General features: G+C 28.6%; 1 protein-coding gene across 1 annotated transcript; it reads left to right on the forward strand.

Annotated features, from left to right (window-relative positions):
• Positions 1 to 729: 729 nt before the first annotated feature.
• On the forward strand, positions 730 to 15,158 carry LOC123219555 (root phototropism protein 2-like). The gene is made up of 4 exons (XM_044641564.1): positions 730 to 880; positions 961 to 1,030; positions 1,104 to 1,481; positions 13,835 to 15,158. Exons 1-4 carry the CDS (start codon positions 819 to 821, stop codon positions 15,035 to 15,037), a joined length of 1,713 nt encoding a protein of 570 aa, XP_044497499.1. The 5' UTR covers positions 730 to 818; the 3' UTR covers positions 15,038 to 15,158.
• Positions 15,159 to 17,739: the final 2,581 nt, after the last annotated feature.

The following is a 17,739-nucleotide window of genomic DNA, read 5'->3' on the forward strand; positions in this document are numbered from 1 at the left end:
AATGTGCTATTATTAGTTGTGTTGGCATTGCTTAGGAGATTGATCCACTTATAAACTTTCCTTTGCACTATATTTTTTTATTGTTTTGTGTTTGTCATAGCGATCTCATTATATTCACACATAACCAAGTAGTTACACCATTGCATTAGTATAAATTCACATATTAACAAAATCAATTATTACAAGTTATGGTTCTTATTATAAAAGCTTATGATTTACGTTAAAAATCCATTGTGATTATTTGAGAATAAATCGTAAAAACAGATTCCTTGTAAATACATAGTTGATAAATGTTATAGTTATCTGAGTATCAAACATAAACTCGAAAACGAAGAAAATTATAAATTGATACAAAGTTTTATATATGTCATATGATACAAATTCTACGATAAAAATATAAAAAAAAATCACGTTTTAAATTAAAAACATAAACTTGTTATTTTTAGAGTAAAATTTTGTACATAAATAATATATATAATTTTATGTATAAATATTAATATATTATTATATAATTAAATAATTTTAAATTAAAATAAAATAATATTTAATAATATAATAATATTATATTATTTATATATAAAATTATATATATAATTAATCCCTATCCTCCTATTATTATTTTAATACCAACAAATCTTGCTTTGGAAAGAGTTAGTCAGACAAGAAGTCAAGTCATATTTTGTTGGAAAGTGATAGAGGGGTATAATAGTCAATCAAAATTATCTTTTTAAAAGTAACTATAATTACAGCTGGGTTGCTGCACAAGGGGGATCGGAATCCTATTTGATCATCTTCTTCTCTTAAGACACTAACCAACGATGGCTATGCCTACCCCCTTAAACAATAGGCTTTCCATTGCCAAGGAAAGAATTGGCCAATGGTAATTTAACTACTGATTTACAGCATCCATTTTCCCTTTTGGTTTCTTCAGCTACTGAGATTTTCAATCTTTTGTTACAGGGATTTTTCTCAGGAAATTCCAACTGATGTTCTGGTTGTAGTTGGTGAAACAAATTTCTCTCTTCACAAGGTAAATATTCCGACTCAGCTTTTAAGAATTATAATTTCTTTGTAAATGTTAATGCTAATATATTGTATTACAGTCCATTCTGGTTGCGAAGAGCAATTACATAAGAAAACTTATATTGGAATCGAAAGAAGCAGATTTAAGAAGAATAAATTTATCGGAGATACCAGGAGGCGTGGAGATGTTCGAGAAAGTGGCAAAGTTTTGTTATGGAGAGAACTTTGAAATCACTGTGCATAACGTTGCGGCTCTCCGTTGTGCGGCGGAGTATCTAGAAATGACAGACAAATATTGCGACAATAATCTGGCTGGTCGCACTGAAGACTTCCTAAATCAAGTGGCTTTGTCAAGTGTGTCGGGAGCGATGGTTGTGCTTAAATCGTGTGAAGATCTTCTTCCCTTTGCTGAAGACCTTCAAATTGTTCAACGATGCATTGATGTCGCTGCTGCTAAGGTACAACATAACTGGTTTCTCTACTAGATTTGTTCCCCCTTTTTTTTTCATATATATTTATCTAAAGCAATCTAATTTTTTTAAAAATCAAATATACCCTCAAACAAAATAATATATAAACTCTTTTAATATTCACCATCTCTATATTTATGCTCCAAAATTTAAAATCTGAATTTCGAGGATTTTTCCGTGAGCATTTAGTTATTAATGATTGTTGGTTTTTGTTTTTCTGTGATTTTTAAAAATTTAATATAAGTGAAGATTGATTTTTTTGGAATTTAATAATTTCTTCTCTGTCAAATGATGATTGTCTTAAGTTTATAATTTACTGTTTTTTATCACACAAAAATATGAATATTAATCAAACTACAAGAACATTTATGTATTCGGACAAAATGATCTATACAAAGTTTTAAATTGAATCTCCTATAGATTGTAAAAAAATGAGAGGCATCTATAGGCGGCCAAGTGATAAAAATCACCAAAAGTGATAAATGTAATTTTTGAGAGTCATAAGTAGCAATGCTCAAACCTTATGTGTCCTCTAAGTATTAAATGTGTTCTCATGCTGGAAAGTCACTGTGTACATAACATTTCATTTTAGATTTTTATTACATACAAATAATTATATTGATCTTATTAAAAAAAATCCTACTGAGATAAAAACCAAAATAGAGGAATATAATTATTTAATATCATGAAAAGTAGAGTTGTAAGTGCTTAAATTCTCTCATTAAAAAACTTACTAAGAAACTTTAGCGAGACAAAACCTAGTTAAGAAAAAAAATACAATGCACATTTTATCGAATGTGTTATTGCTCCTTTTGATGAATATTCACTCTTTTAATAGTAAGATTAATTTGATTGTTTGTTGAGTCGTCGTATACCAATGTTATACACTAATTTTCAAATGTTGATGTCGATAATTTGTTTGTAAATAAGACTTCAAGAATGTCATTTAATGGTATTTGGTTTAAAAGTACTTCGGTGAAATATATTTGGTTTTATCTTCTTTAAAGTATTGACCTCTAACATGGGTAATACATGTTGTATTGTCTTCATATAATATAGAAAAAATGTTTGTTGTAGAAGGAAGACTACATGTATTTTGGATGTGATAAATGAAAAACCGTAACCATAAGTATTCTCAACTAGCTTCGTGAAGAACTAGAATATTTGAATAATTTGATGATGTTGCAACCAAAGTTTATTTGTTAGAACGTCATGATATTGTTGTGTCATTATAAGTGGAAACATATCTCATCTGCAAGTGGGTCTTATAAGGGTTAAAAAGATAATCGAAATCTACATATTCAACCAAACTAGAGTTTTTAAAAGGTTTGATAAAATAGAATAATCTTAAATCTTTAGTTTCACATAGGTAATAAAGTATATATTTGATTTCATTCTAGTGACGACGGGTTGGTGTAGAGCTAAATCGGACCAATAAATTCACTGCGGATGATATATTTGGTCTAGTGCATTGGCCTAGATATAATAAGAGAACAATGACATTAAGATATAATACTTTCGAACAAAGTATATTTTCATTATCTTTTTTAGGACAAAATGGATCATTTTTGGGTCAAGAAACCAAACGATCATTGGGGTACTCAAAGGATAAGTCTTATTCATATTAAAATATTTTGGTAATTTTTCAATATACGTTAATTAATGGATAAGTATTTCATTTGAATTTTGTTTGATTGGCTGGTCGAGACAATATTTTTTCTTCCCTAAATCCTTTATCTCAAATTATTTTAGGTATTCAACCATTTTTGAGAGTTTTTCAAAAGTTTCTAATTAAATTCATGTCATCAACATAAATTACTACAATAACAAATCCTTATTTTGACCTTTTTATGAAGACACATGGATATATAATGTCATTCACATAACATTCTTTTTTCAAATATTTACTGAGACAATTGTATCACATTCTTTTGAATTGTTTTAATTTGTATAATGATTTTTGTAACTTTATTGATTATATCTGTCTTGGATTGATTTTTTTTGTTTCAGACAATTTAAATCCTTTAGGGAGTTTCATATAAATTTCAGTATCTAAGTTTTTATATAAATAAGTAATGACTATATCCATCATATGCATATCTATTCTTTTAGAGACTATTAGACTGATCAAATTTCTAAATATAATTATATTAATCACTGGTGTGTATATTTCATTGAAGTCTATACCCAACCTCTGTGAAAAGTCTTGAGCCACAAGCTTTGTTTTATATCTCATTTTTCTCATTTGTTTTTCTCATAAATATTTATTTATATCTAATAGGTTGAACGTCTTTAGGTGGTTGGATTATAGATCTAAATACTTGACGTTTTACTAGAAAGGTTAATTAGGTCTCTTTCTATTTAGGTCAATCATGTCTTATTTGCATTCATTCATAGTCCATGATTCAAAATCATTATCATTCATAATTTCGGTAGCTATCTCAATAAAAATACATCATCAATGTTAACTGTTTCATAGTTCCACATCACTTATGTATAAGCATAATTTTTAGATATTTTTGTGTTTCTCATTTACCTATGTTTTAGGAGTTTATTTCATTTCAAGGGTTTGAGTCTCTTCAAGAATTGTAACCTCTTTTGGAGAAATCTTAGCGAGTATGGATTTTTTAATTGTTTTAGCATCATCATAATTGATATATATTTGATTCTTTACCTTTCTTTTTTGAGGAACAACGTCCTTCACTCTAACGAGTCTACCATGCTTATAACGTATAGTAAATTAATTAGTCACAGTTTGAATAGACTATTCAATAATCATATTAATTCTTATTAGTGTATTGACAGTTGATACATATAATCTTGTCACTTATATCATATCTATGAAATGATCAAACATTTAGTTTTCCATAATTTGTAAACGCATTATCCTTTGTACTTCAGTTCCACTTTGGGACGTGCAATGATCTAAATAAAACATGATAGGTAAATGTCAAGTGAGTTCATGTCTAACTTTAGAAGACATTTTCTTTTTCCTTAAGTTAGAAATGTTGTCTCATTAAAGTGGTGATAAGTAAAACATTCAATAAAAATATCACTTGTTAATGGTTCTAGATACTTAATAATGGATGATATTTTTGTATCCAAAATAAATTTTCAAACGACGTTAAGGTCCTATTTTTGTGTGTTGAGGAGACGTAATAAGGGCATATACAATGCAACCAAATATCTTCAAATGAGATATATTAAATTGATGATAAAAAATACAAGTGAATTAACGTTGCAGTATGTAATAGAACATGTCCCCACATAGAAGTTAGTAATTGAGTTTTTAGTAATAAAGTATATGCAATTACCTGAAGTCATTTGATAAGGGACTTAACTAATCCATTTTAAGTGTAGACATGCAGGATTAGATGTTTAACATCAATCACTATAGACATACAATAATCATCATATGTTTTAGATATAAATTTACTAGTATTATCTAATATTATTGACTTGATTAGGTCATTTGGGAAATGAGCCCTCAATTTGATAATTTGAGTTAATAGTTTAACAAATGCAACATTTTAAGTTGATAATAAACAAACATGTGATCATCAGACAAATTAATCAATTATGACCATAAAATACGAAATGACCCACTTGGTGGAAGAATAGGTCCATATATATCCCTTTGAATCATTATAAGAATGATGGTGATTTGCCTCCAACTTTGGAGGCAAATGGTCTAACAACTAATTTGCCTTGTGAATAGGCAGTGCAAAATTTTTCATTGGATAAGACAATCCTATGATTATTTAGTGTATATTTGTGTGAATTTTCAATAATGTTACGTATCATTGTAGATCTTGTATAACCTAGACAATCATATCAAAGAATAAAAATTTTTTGGATAAAAGAATTTCTAGTTTGATATTGTGTAAGTTTTAATTATATTTATAATTATATAATACAATTCAGGTGATAAAACAGACAATTTTTCTAGTACATGCCTTCTTCTGAAGGAATTACCAATTATACAAAGAAATTTTGTATTATTTTCATTGATGGTTTTAATATGATAACCATTATTTTTTATATCTTTAAAACTAAGTATATTTTATCTAGATCTATTTAAATATCATACATAACTGATGTTTAAATTGATCATGTTTTTCAAAACAATTGTGGCTCTTTCGAAGCCTACAATAAGGTTTGTTAACCCTAAAATAATATTTACTTTAGTTTTATTAGGTTATAAAGTTAAGAAGAATTTCTTTTTTTTTTTAAAGAATTGTGTGTGTTGTTAAACTATCTACCAAACATAGGTTTGCATCACATCCTTTGGTGTCAATTCTTCAATTTCGAAATTCATGTCCTTTCATGTAAAATTTACATTATTCATTACAAAATACTTGAAAAGAAGGAGTATGTAGTATTAATCACATAAAATAATATATATGATATTTTAATCTAGAAAGAAGTCTAAAATATCAAAATTTGTCAAGTCAACAAGATCTGGATTATCAAAATAATTTGATTTGATCTTATTTTCATTATTATTATTTTTTTTTTTGGTTATAGATCCACTGATTATATAGGCGTATGATAGGTACGTTATCAATGGCTTTTAGAACCACATTTATAACATTTGTTTTCATAATTTTGTAGTTTGTTCTACATCATTTTTCCTTTATTCTATTTTGTTTCATCTTTGGTCCATTTATGATGATAAGATTTTCTATTATGACTACCTTTAAGTCAAAACTTATTTCGTCTAAGACTTCATCTACGCTCACTAAAACCATTACTAGTAGTTGCATTCACTATAGGGAATAACGTAGTGCTAGTAGGGCATGTTTGTGGTTTCACAATAACAATTCTTTATTTTATTCAAGCACATCAAAAAAGATATTAATTCAAAATATTTTTTGAAGTTTCTTTCCCCCTATTGTTGTTGCAGAAGCATATTTAAGAGATGAAATGTGGAGAAAGTTTTTTCTAACATATTTTTTTTATTTATTTTTCCTCATATAATCTCATTCGGAAAACTATTCTAAACAAAACAGAGTTATATTCACTTACAAATGTAAAATCTTATAAATGTAAATGTGAGCACTATATTAGACTATTAGTAATGTTATTGACCTTTGATATTCAAATATTTCTTTCAGACATGTCCATAATTTTAGTGAATCCTTTATTTCCATATACTCAGTTCATAATCCTTCATGGATATGATGTTGAAGGGAAATAGTGATCTTGGATCTATCTTGTTGGGATGTTTCATTTCTTTCTTTGATTGCTTCTCTAAGATTCATAGATTCTAAATAGAGAACCGTGTCAAGAGCCCATTCACTATAATTTTCTCTATCTAATCGTAGAGTAACATATTGAAGTTTTATGAAATTTGATATTTTCAATGATTGCAGGTTGATGAAAGTAACAAAAATTAGTGATATGATGAAGTAAAATTGTGTCAGAACTTCAAGTTTACATTTGTCTATATTCACAAAACTTTTAAAACTTTGTGCTCATGTTTTTCATACTTTTGCACAGTTTGGGTTGTAGACAAGATACAATTATAATTTGTATTTACAAATAACATAAATTATAAATGGAGAAACTAAACAACATAGTAATAATAATTGAAACATCTATAATTTGTATTTTGCAGACAGAACAATATTATAATTGAAATATTCATATTTGCATTATAAAAACGAGATGATGATACAATTGCAATATCAGTAGTATTAAATTGGGATAATACTACTGATACATTCCATTTTATAATGCAAATATGAATAATTCAATTATAATATTATCCTTTTTGTAAAATACAAATCATGTATGATTCAATTATTATTATTATTTTGTTTAGTTTCTCCATTTATAATTTATGTTATTTGTAAATACAAATTATAATTGTATCTCATTTGTAATATAAAGTTTGTAAAAGCATGAAAAATATAACCCTGAAGTCTTAAATATAATCAGAATGAAGAATTTAATGTTCTAAATATTAATTATAAAACTTGAAGTTTTATGAATATAGACAAATATAAACTTGAAGTTCTAACACAATTTTACTTCATCATATTACTAATTTTGTTTCTTTTATCATCTACGATTGGTGAAAATGTCAAATCTCATAAAAATTCAATAAGTTGTTTTACGATTGGATGCAGAAAAATATACTGAATGGACTATTGGCATGGTTCTCCATTTAGAATCCATAAACCTTAGAGAAATAATTAAAGAAGAAAATGAAACGTCTCACTAAGATAGATCTGAGACCACTATTTTTCTTCGACATCATAACCATGAATGATTACAAGCCGAATATATGGACATAGTATATCCACTAGAATTGTGAAAAATTCTAAAAGACTTTAACATGAAAGATCAATAACATTATCAATGACCCAATATGAATAGACTCATTTACACTTATAAGATTTTATATCTGTAAGTAAATATAACTCTGTTTTATTTAGAATAATTTTTCAAATGAGATTATGTAGAGAAAAAAATGAAGAAAATATTTCTTTACATTTCATTCCTCAAATATGCTTCTGCAATAGCAATATTGGGAAAGAAACTTAAAAAATATATTTTGAATTAATATTTTGTTTGCTGATGGTTTAACAAAATAATGAATTATTATTGAGAAACTATCAAACACGCCCCATTGACACTATGCAGTTCCTTGAAGTGAATGCAACTACTAGTAATCGTTATAATGGGAAGAGATGAGGTCTAGGACGGAATAAGTTTCGATCCAAAGATAGTCATAATAAAAAATTTCATCACCATAAATAGACCAGAGATGAAGCAAAATAGGACAAAGAAAAAATGATGCAAAGTAAACTTTAAAATTATGAAAGCAAACGTTATAGATGTCATTCTAAGGCCATTGGTCGCATCCCTATCATATGCCTAGACATTTGGTAGAGCTATATTAGGCATTCATAAAAAATAATGAAAATAAGCTCGAATCAAAGTTTTTTGATAATTCGGATTTTGTTAATCTAACAAATTTCAATATTTCAGACTTCTAGATTAAGAAATCATGTATATTGTTTTGTGTAATTAGTACTATGTACTCCTTTTTGAATATTTTGTAATGACTAATATAAATTTTAAATGAAATGATATGAATTTCAAAATTAAATCATTAACACAAGAAGATGATGATGCAAACCTGTGTTTGATAGATAATGTGACAACATATACAATTCTTAAAGAAAAGAAATTTTTATTAATTTATCGCCAATTGAAGCTAAAGTAAATACTATTTCAGGGTCAAGAAACTTGATTAAAGGTTTCATAAAAGCTATAATTCTTTTAAAAGATGAGAATAAATTAAATATCAATGATATATTATATTCAAACAGATATAGAAGAAATCTACTTAGTTTTAAAGACATAAAAAATAACTATTATTATATTGAAACTATGAATGAAAATGGTATAAAATTTCTTTGTATAATTGGTAATGCCTCCGAAAGAAGATGTGTATTAGAAAAATTATTCGTTTTATTATCTAGATTGTATTATACAATCTTAAAGATAATTAAAACTTATGCGGTATTGAACTAAAAGTTATTTGATTCAAAAGTTTTTATACTTTGACATAATCATCTAGGTCACCCAAGATTTGTAATTGTGCGTAAAATTATTGAAAATTTACAAGAATATGCATTAAATAATCACAAGATTTTTTTGTCCAATGAAAAATTTTACACCACCTATTCATAAAGCAAATTAGTAGTCAGCCCATTTCCCTCCAAAGTTAAAGTTGAATCTCCATCATTCCTACGAAGGATTCAAAGGGTATATGTGGACTCATTCATCCATCAAATGTGTCATTTTATTATTTTATGGTCTTACTTAATGAATCTGCTCGATAGTCTTATGTTTGTTTATTGTCAACTTGAAATATTGACTTTGTTAAACTATTAATTCAAATTATCAAGTTGAGGGCTCAATTCTCAGATGACCAAATCAAGTCAATATAGTTAGATAATATCGGTAAATTTATATTCAAAACATTTTATGATTATTACATGTCTATAGGGATTGATGTTGAGCATCCAATCTCTTATATGCACACTCAAAATGGATTAGTTGAATCTCTTATCAAATGACTCCAAGTAATTATACATATTTTATTACTAAGAATTCAATTACCAACTTTTATGGGAGAAAATGCTATATTACATATTGCAGGATTAATTCACTTGTGACTTTCTTCTTATCATCAATATTCTCTTATTTAATTGGTTCTTGGTCATCAATCTAATATATCTTATTTGAGAGTATTTGATTATGTTATATACGTCTTTATTATGTCTTCTCAATACAAAAAATAAGACCCTTATGTCATTTGAAAATTTATGTTAGATACAATTCACCATCTATTATTGGATATCTAAAACTATTAATAAGTGATCTTTTTACTACATGTTTTGTAGACTATCACTTTGATTAGACAATATTCTCAACTTTAAGAGAAAAGAAAATGTCTCATAAAGTTAGGCATGAACTCACTTAGCACTTACTTACCATGTCTCATTTAGATTCTTGCACATCTAAAAGTGAAATTATATTGTAGAGGACAATGTATTTACAAATATTCCTAATCAAATGTTTGATGCATTTGTAGATATAAGAAAGTGACAAGATCACATGTACCAACTGTCAATACACCAGTAATAATTAATGTAATTGTTGAACAATCTATTCAAGGTATGACTGATCATTCTATTACGCATTGAAGCATGTTAGACTCATAGGATTGAAAGACATTGTTCTTCAAAAAAGAAAGACAAAAAAACAAATAGATGTCAACCATGATAATTCTAAAATGATTGAAAAATTCAAATTTGCTAATATTTCTCTAGAAGAGATTATGATCCCTAAAGAGACCAAAGATTTTGAAGTGGAATGAACTCCTCAAAAAGAAGAAAATGAGAATATAGAAACATTTATAAATTATGCTTATATATAAGTGATGTGAAATTATGAAACGGTTAACATTGATGATATATTCTTATTCTCAATACCTACTGAAATTATGAATTATGATGATTTTGAACCACATACTGTGGACAAATGCAAACAAAGACATGATTAATCTAAATAGGAAAAAACAATTCAAACAGAATTAGCCTCTTTAGTAAAATATCAAGTATTTGGACTTGTAGTCTAAACACCTAAAAACGTTCAACTTATTGGATATAATTGGGTATTTGTGAGAAAATGAAATTACTAAATACAAAGCAAAGCTTGTGGTTTAAGGCTTTTTCCAAAAGTCAGGTATAAACTTTGATAAAACATACACACATTGATGGATCTAATCACATTAAGATATTTGATCAGTTTAACAATCTATAATAGACTAGATATGCATATAATAAAAGTTATGTATAAACTTTGATAAAACATATACACTAGTGATGGATATAATCACATTAAGATATTTAATCAATATAACAGTCTCTGATGGACTAGATATGCATTTAATATATGTAGTTATTGCTTGTATGAAAACTTGGATACTAAAAACTATATGAAACTTTCTAAAGGATTTAAATTGCATAAAACGAAAAAGGTTGATCTAGGAGGCAAGTACTCAATCAATTTACAAAAATCATTATACGGGTTAAAACAATCCTAAAGAATATGGTAATAATCATCTCAGTAAATATTTGAAAAATAAGAGTTATGTGAATAACTCTATATGACCATGTGTCTTCATAAAAAGGTAAGAATTGGGATTACTATTATAACAGTTTATGTTGATATGAATTTAATTGGGACTTCTAAAAAATTGTTGATTACTTGAAAAAAGAATTTAAGATAAAGGATTTAGGAAAGACAAAATATTGTCTCGACTTATAGATCAAGCATAATTCAAATAGAATATTTATCTATTAATCAATATATATTAAAAATTACTAAAATACTTTAATATGGATAAAGTTTATCTTTTGAGTACCCTAATGGGCTTTCGATTTCTTAACTTGAAAAAGGATCCATTTCATCCTAAAGAAGAGGATGAAAAGATACTCGATCTGAAAGTACCACATCTTAATATCATTGGTGTCTTATTATATTTAGTCCAATACACTAAAACAGATATATCATTCGTAGTGAATTTATTGGCCTAATTTAGCTTTGCATCAACCTGTTATCACTAGAATGGAATCAAGTATATGCTTCATTACTTATGTGAAACTAGAGATTTGAAATTATTATATTTTGTCAAATTCCTTAAAAATCCTAGTTTTGTTAGATATACAGATGTCGGTTATCTTTTTTATCCTTATAAGGGTCGCTCACAAACGGGATATATTTTTACTTATGATGACAAAACAATATCATGACACTCCACCAAACTTACTTTAGGTGTAACATCTTCAAATCATTGGGAGATTTTGGTTCTCCACAAAGCCAACCGAAAATGCATATAATTGCTATTTGTTATCCATCACATCTAAAATATATGTAGTTTTTCTTCTACAATAAACACTTTTTTTATATTATATAAAGACAATGCAGTGTATATTGCATAAGCTAGAGGTGGATACATTAAATGAGTCAAAATCAAACATATTTCATTGAAGTTCTTTTACACTTATAAACTCTAGTAAAACCGAAAGATTGATGTCAAACAAATACAATCAAATGATAATATTACAAACTTATTTACCAAGACACTACCAACATTAACATTTGAAAAGTTTATGTATAACATCAGTATACGACAATATAACATTGGTATGCGACAGTTTAACAAGCAACTAAGTTAATCCTATTACAAAGAGAGAAAACATTCATCAAGGAGAGCAATAACACATTGGATAAAATGTGCATTATATTTTTTTTCCTTGACTAAGTTTTCCTAATAAGATTTTTAATGAGATAATTTAAGTTTGTCTGACTCTATTTTACAAGATATTAAATAATTACGTTTCTTTATTTTAGTTTTTATTTTTCTAAGTTTTTTCTTTTAACAATGTTAATATAATTATTTATACATAGTAAAAATCTAAGAGAGAATGTTATGTATACGATGGCTTCCCACCATGAGAACATATTTAATTCTTGGAGGGGGTATGGGATTTGAGGATTTATTATTGAGTTGCTAATTATGACTCTCATAAATTACATTTATCACTTTGGGTGATCTTTTATCACTTGATTGCCTATAAATATCCCTTCTTTTTTACCATCGGTAAGAGATTCACTTAAAAACTTTACAAACATGTTTCCCAATTTAACTCACCATTCTTCTGCTCACATTTCTTTTATTAATTCCTCTTCTCCTCATGTTTCTTTCTATAAACTCTTTTGCTCATATTTTTTTATCATGTTTGTAATAGTCTTCTACTAGTTTCAGACCATTTTTTAATAATTTGTTGGAAATTACAATAGTCCCCCCAAGACAAAAAATTTCATATACCCTTTATTTGATTAAAAAAATTTGTATACCTTTATATTTGGACAATCGTTTAGTCCAAAAAAGTTTTATAAATTTATAATAGCCCCTCTTGACAAAAAACATCATATAACCCTATTGAATAAAAAGTGACGTATAGTCCCTTCTTGACGATTTTTTAAACTAAAAAAAGTTGCTCAAACTAACCTTAACACTAGTTTTGGACAACTTTTTTTTCTTTAATTAAGTTATCCATAGAGGGTATAAAAATTAGGGGAGAAAGTTCAAGATTTCTTATATGTTTTAAATTCATAAACTTGCTAAACATTAAGAAAAGTTATATCTCATTTTGTTCGAATCCACAAACATTCTTATAGTTTGCTCTGTATTTCATACGTTTTTGTGTGATAAAGAATAACAAACTATTACTTAAGAGGAATCATCATTTGGGTGAGTAGAAACTTTCAATTCCAAAAGAATCAAAAAAATTAAAAAAAAAAAAAAACCCAACAACAAAAAAGAAATCTTGCGTACATATATTTAATTTCAAAACAATCGCTAAAGACAAAAGAAAAAATCCTCACATAAATATCCCTTCATAAAATTTGTTGAAGCTATCAAATGGAGGTAAAATGGACATATGAAATTTGAGTACAAACATAGAGATAAGTGAAGATGACAATAATTTATACAATTCTAATTTTTTTTTTTTAAGTAGAATGCTTGATTTGGTATCTTCCATAGAAAACAGTGATAGTTTAATCTTTTAACAGTAAAATCAAAAAAGTTAATCATATTAAAAATAAAATCAGAAAGTTTAACCTCTTCAATGAAAAATATAAAATTTAAATTTATAGTGTCTTTATTTATTTCGTTCGTGGCAGTATACATTGGGATTTTGTAAGTAAATTCTAGTGTGATTAACCCTGTGTACTATGCATTCTTTCAGGCTTGTTACGAGGCCAACTTCCCATATAGAGCACCAGGAAACCGGTGGACTGAGGAGCTACCAATCTTAGACATTGAAATGTTTGGTAGAATCTTGACCGCCATGAAGAAACGAGGCGCCAAATCCGTAGCTCTCTGCAGCGCCATAATCACATACGCTGAAAGATCACTTCGAGATCTCGTCAGAGATCACTCTGCCAAACTGTTAGATTCAGTTGATTCTCAACTCAGAATCCAACAACGTGATCTTCTTCAATCCATTGTCTCCCTTATGCCCTCTGAAAAAGCCGCTTTCCCCATTAACTTCCTCTGCTGCCTTCTCCGCTCGGCAATCTTCCTTAAAGCTTCAAACTCCTGCAAGAACGAGCTCGAAAAAAGGATCTCATCAATACTTGAACATGTGAATGTGGACGATCTTCTTGTTCTTTCTTTCACATATGATGGTGAAGGGCTGTTTGATTTAGAAAGCGTAAGGCGGATCATAAGTTCGTTTGTGGAGAAGGAGAAGAGTATGGCGGTTTTCAGCGGTGGAAAATTCAAAGATGCTTGTTCAGCGGCGATGCATAGAGTTGCTAAGACTGTGGATGTATATCTTGGGGAAATTGCAACATCTTCTGAACTCAGTATGTCGAAATTCAATGGGATTGCTAATCTTGTTCCCAAAGGTTCACGAAAGGTTGAAGATAATCTCTATCGTGCCATTGACATCTATCTGAAGGCGCATCCGAATCTTGACGAGATAGAGCGAGAGAAAGTGTGCGGATCAATGGATCCTTTAAAACTTTCATATGAAGCTCGAGTACATGCATCACAGAATAAAAGATTGCCGGTGCAGATTGTTTTGCATGCTTTATATTATGATCAGCTGAAGCTAAGAAGTGGGGCGGATGAGCGAAGCAAGCCGGATGCTGCTACAGCAAGAAACCAATTGCAGGCAGATGTTTCACTGATTAAAGAAAATGAAGCTTTGAGATCAGAGCTGTTGCAGATGAAGCTTTACATAACAGATATGCAGAAGAGTCAAGGGACAAGTTCTAGCAATAGCAAAGCTGGCCAAAGAAAGAATACATTTTTCTCTTCGATGTCCAAGACTCTTGGTAAGTTGAATCCCTTCAAACACGGATCTAAAGACACTTCAAATATTGAGGATAATAGTGGTGTGGATATTACCAAGCCTAGGAAGAGAAGGTTTTCCATTTCTTAATTTGTTTTTATATATCATTCTGTGTGATATATTACTATGTATTTTAAGTCCCCTTCAGGCTTGTTGGGGGAAGATTTATGTTGTTTTCTGATTATATTTGGTTATTTGGGTGGTTTATTTATGTTGTATTGTGATTTATCCCCTTTAGTTCCTTATAAAAATAATGAAAATTCCTAAAACAATTTAAACAAACCCCTATTAATGTGAAGGCATTTTATAGTTTTGTTAAATCACCAGAATATTTTTAGCTATTACTGAATACTGGCCAACTTAACCCATAAAAAAAATACATACTAGGGTTGCAAATTCAAAATGAATTTGATATAGATATAAAGCGAATGGTTAACTGTTTGAATTTACCAAGTTTGAATAATAATCAAGTTTCAAATTATTAACCGCCCAAGAATTGTACAAGAATAGTATAACATCATGATGTACAGAGAATTAACACAGCAATATATTCGATTCGAGTCCCCAGATTAGAACCCTACATCCAAGGTAGAGGAATCCTTTAATAAAATCCATTATAAATCGAAAAGTACACTTACAAAACCTGACTCTTTGATTCAACCAAATAGACCACAATCACCTCCAAAACCGAGAATCACTACAAGCATAACGCTGACTCGACGACAGGAAGGCCAAACCAAAAGAGAAACAAGTGGATTTCTCTTAAGATTCAAAACCCTAACTCAGAGAATACAAAAAGCCCAAGAGAACTCAAGACCAAAAACCTCATGCGTTAAAAACTACCCATTAGGTAACAACCTAGTCGAGTAAAGACCAAACAACCCCTTATTAATAACTAAAGACAAAACTCTGCCCCAACTTATTCTTCTAATTGCAAGATTGCCAAACTAAAATAACTAAGGACTCCCTTGCAAACATCACAACACACTTAAACTGGACAAATTTTGAGTAAGCCTAAAGCATCTCTAAACTTACTCATTAGCATAGGTTTAGTTAAGATGTCAGTTAGATTGACATCAGTTAAGATTTTCTTCACACTAACTTGATCAACAACCAACACATTTCTGATGAAATGTAGCCTTACATCGATGTGTTTAGTCCTCTGATGAAATGCATAATTTCTAGACAGATTGATAGCATTCTGTGAATCACTGAAGATCTCTGTAACACCAACATTTAGTCCTAACTTAGAAGTAATTCCCTTTAGCTACAATGCTTCCTTAATAACTTCATTCAATGCTATGTATTCAGCCGCAGTTGTCGAAGTGTTACAATGTGTTATAAATTACACTTCCAGCTCACAATATTCCTACCAAAGGTGAACACATAACCACTGAGGGATCTCCTTTTATTAAAGTCAGCTGCAAAATCTAAATCACAAAATCTTTCAACAAAAAACATATTCGTAGCATCAACAGTATAAGACAAGTTATAATCAGATATACCCTTTAAATATTTAAATAACTATTTTATTGCATTTCAATGTTCTTTACACGGATTACTCATAAACCTACTAACAAGAATAATTGCATATGTTATGTCTAGTCTAATACCTATCATTGCATACATTAGGCTCCCTACCATATTAGAATATGTTATATTCTTCATGAAATTAGATTCATCAGAAGATAATAATCTAACATATTTCAATTTAAAATAAGGACCCATAGGAACATTCACACATTTTGCATTGATCATATGATATAACTTAAGTACTTTCTAATATAAGTAGATAGAGATAAGTCAAACATTGTTTCAATCTATTCCTGCTTATATCCATACTTAGTATTCTCTTTGTACGACCCAATTTCTTCATCTCAAATTTTGAATTCATCATATATTTCAAATCAAATAAAGCACCCATATTCTTAGAAGCTATTAACATGCCATCCACATAAATCAGTAAGTATACAAAACTGTCATTTTCAATTTTTTTAAAATAAACATAATGATGATAACTGCATCTAGAAAATCTAATTAATAGAGCAAAGATATCAAGTCGTTTGTACCATTGTCTAGAAGACTGTTTAAAACCATACAAAGATTTATGAAGTAAACAAACCTCATTCTTATTACCAGATTTCACAAACTCCTCAAGTTGTTCCATGAATATTTGTTCTTCTAATTTTCCATGCAGAAAGGCAATAGTAACATCCATTTGTTCTAATTCTAAATCAAAAAGAACAACAATAGACAACATTAGTCTAATCAAAGTATGCTTTATAATAGGAGAGAATATCTCATTATAATTAATGTCTTCTCTTTGTGAGAAACCTTATGCAACAACTCTTGTTTTAGACCTTGCTTACTCAATGCCAAGTATACAAGGTTTTCTTTTGAAAACCTATTTTCATCCAATTACCTTTTGACTTTTAGGTCTATCAACAAGTGACCATGTATGATTTTTATGTAGAGAAGCCATCTAATTCTCCATGGCTTTCATCCAATCATTTTTGTATTGACTTCTACATGTTTGCTTGAAATTAATAGGTTCATCCATTTTATTAAATCACCTATCAAAAATGCATATGAAATAAGATCTGCATTTGTATACTTAAAAGGTAATCTAATTTCCCTTCTAACCTTATCTCTAGCAAGCTGATAATTAGACAAATTACGACCATTATTAGATTAAAGACTTTCTTCTTGACTTTGTAGTTGTGGTTGTTGATTCGAGCCTAAGATTTTGTACTTTGGAGTATGAATTGAATACAAACCCAATTCAAGTCTAC

This window comes from Mangifera indica, chromosome 6 (genome assembly GCF_011075055.1).
Source record: "Mangifera indica cultivar Alphonso chromosome 6, CATAS_Mindica_2.1, whole genome shotgun sequence".
NCBI classification, from domain to species: Eukaryota; Viridiplantae; Streptophyta; class Magnoliopsida; order Sapindales; family Anacardiaceae; genus Mangifera; species Mangifera indica.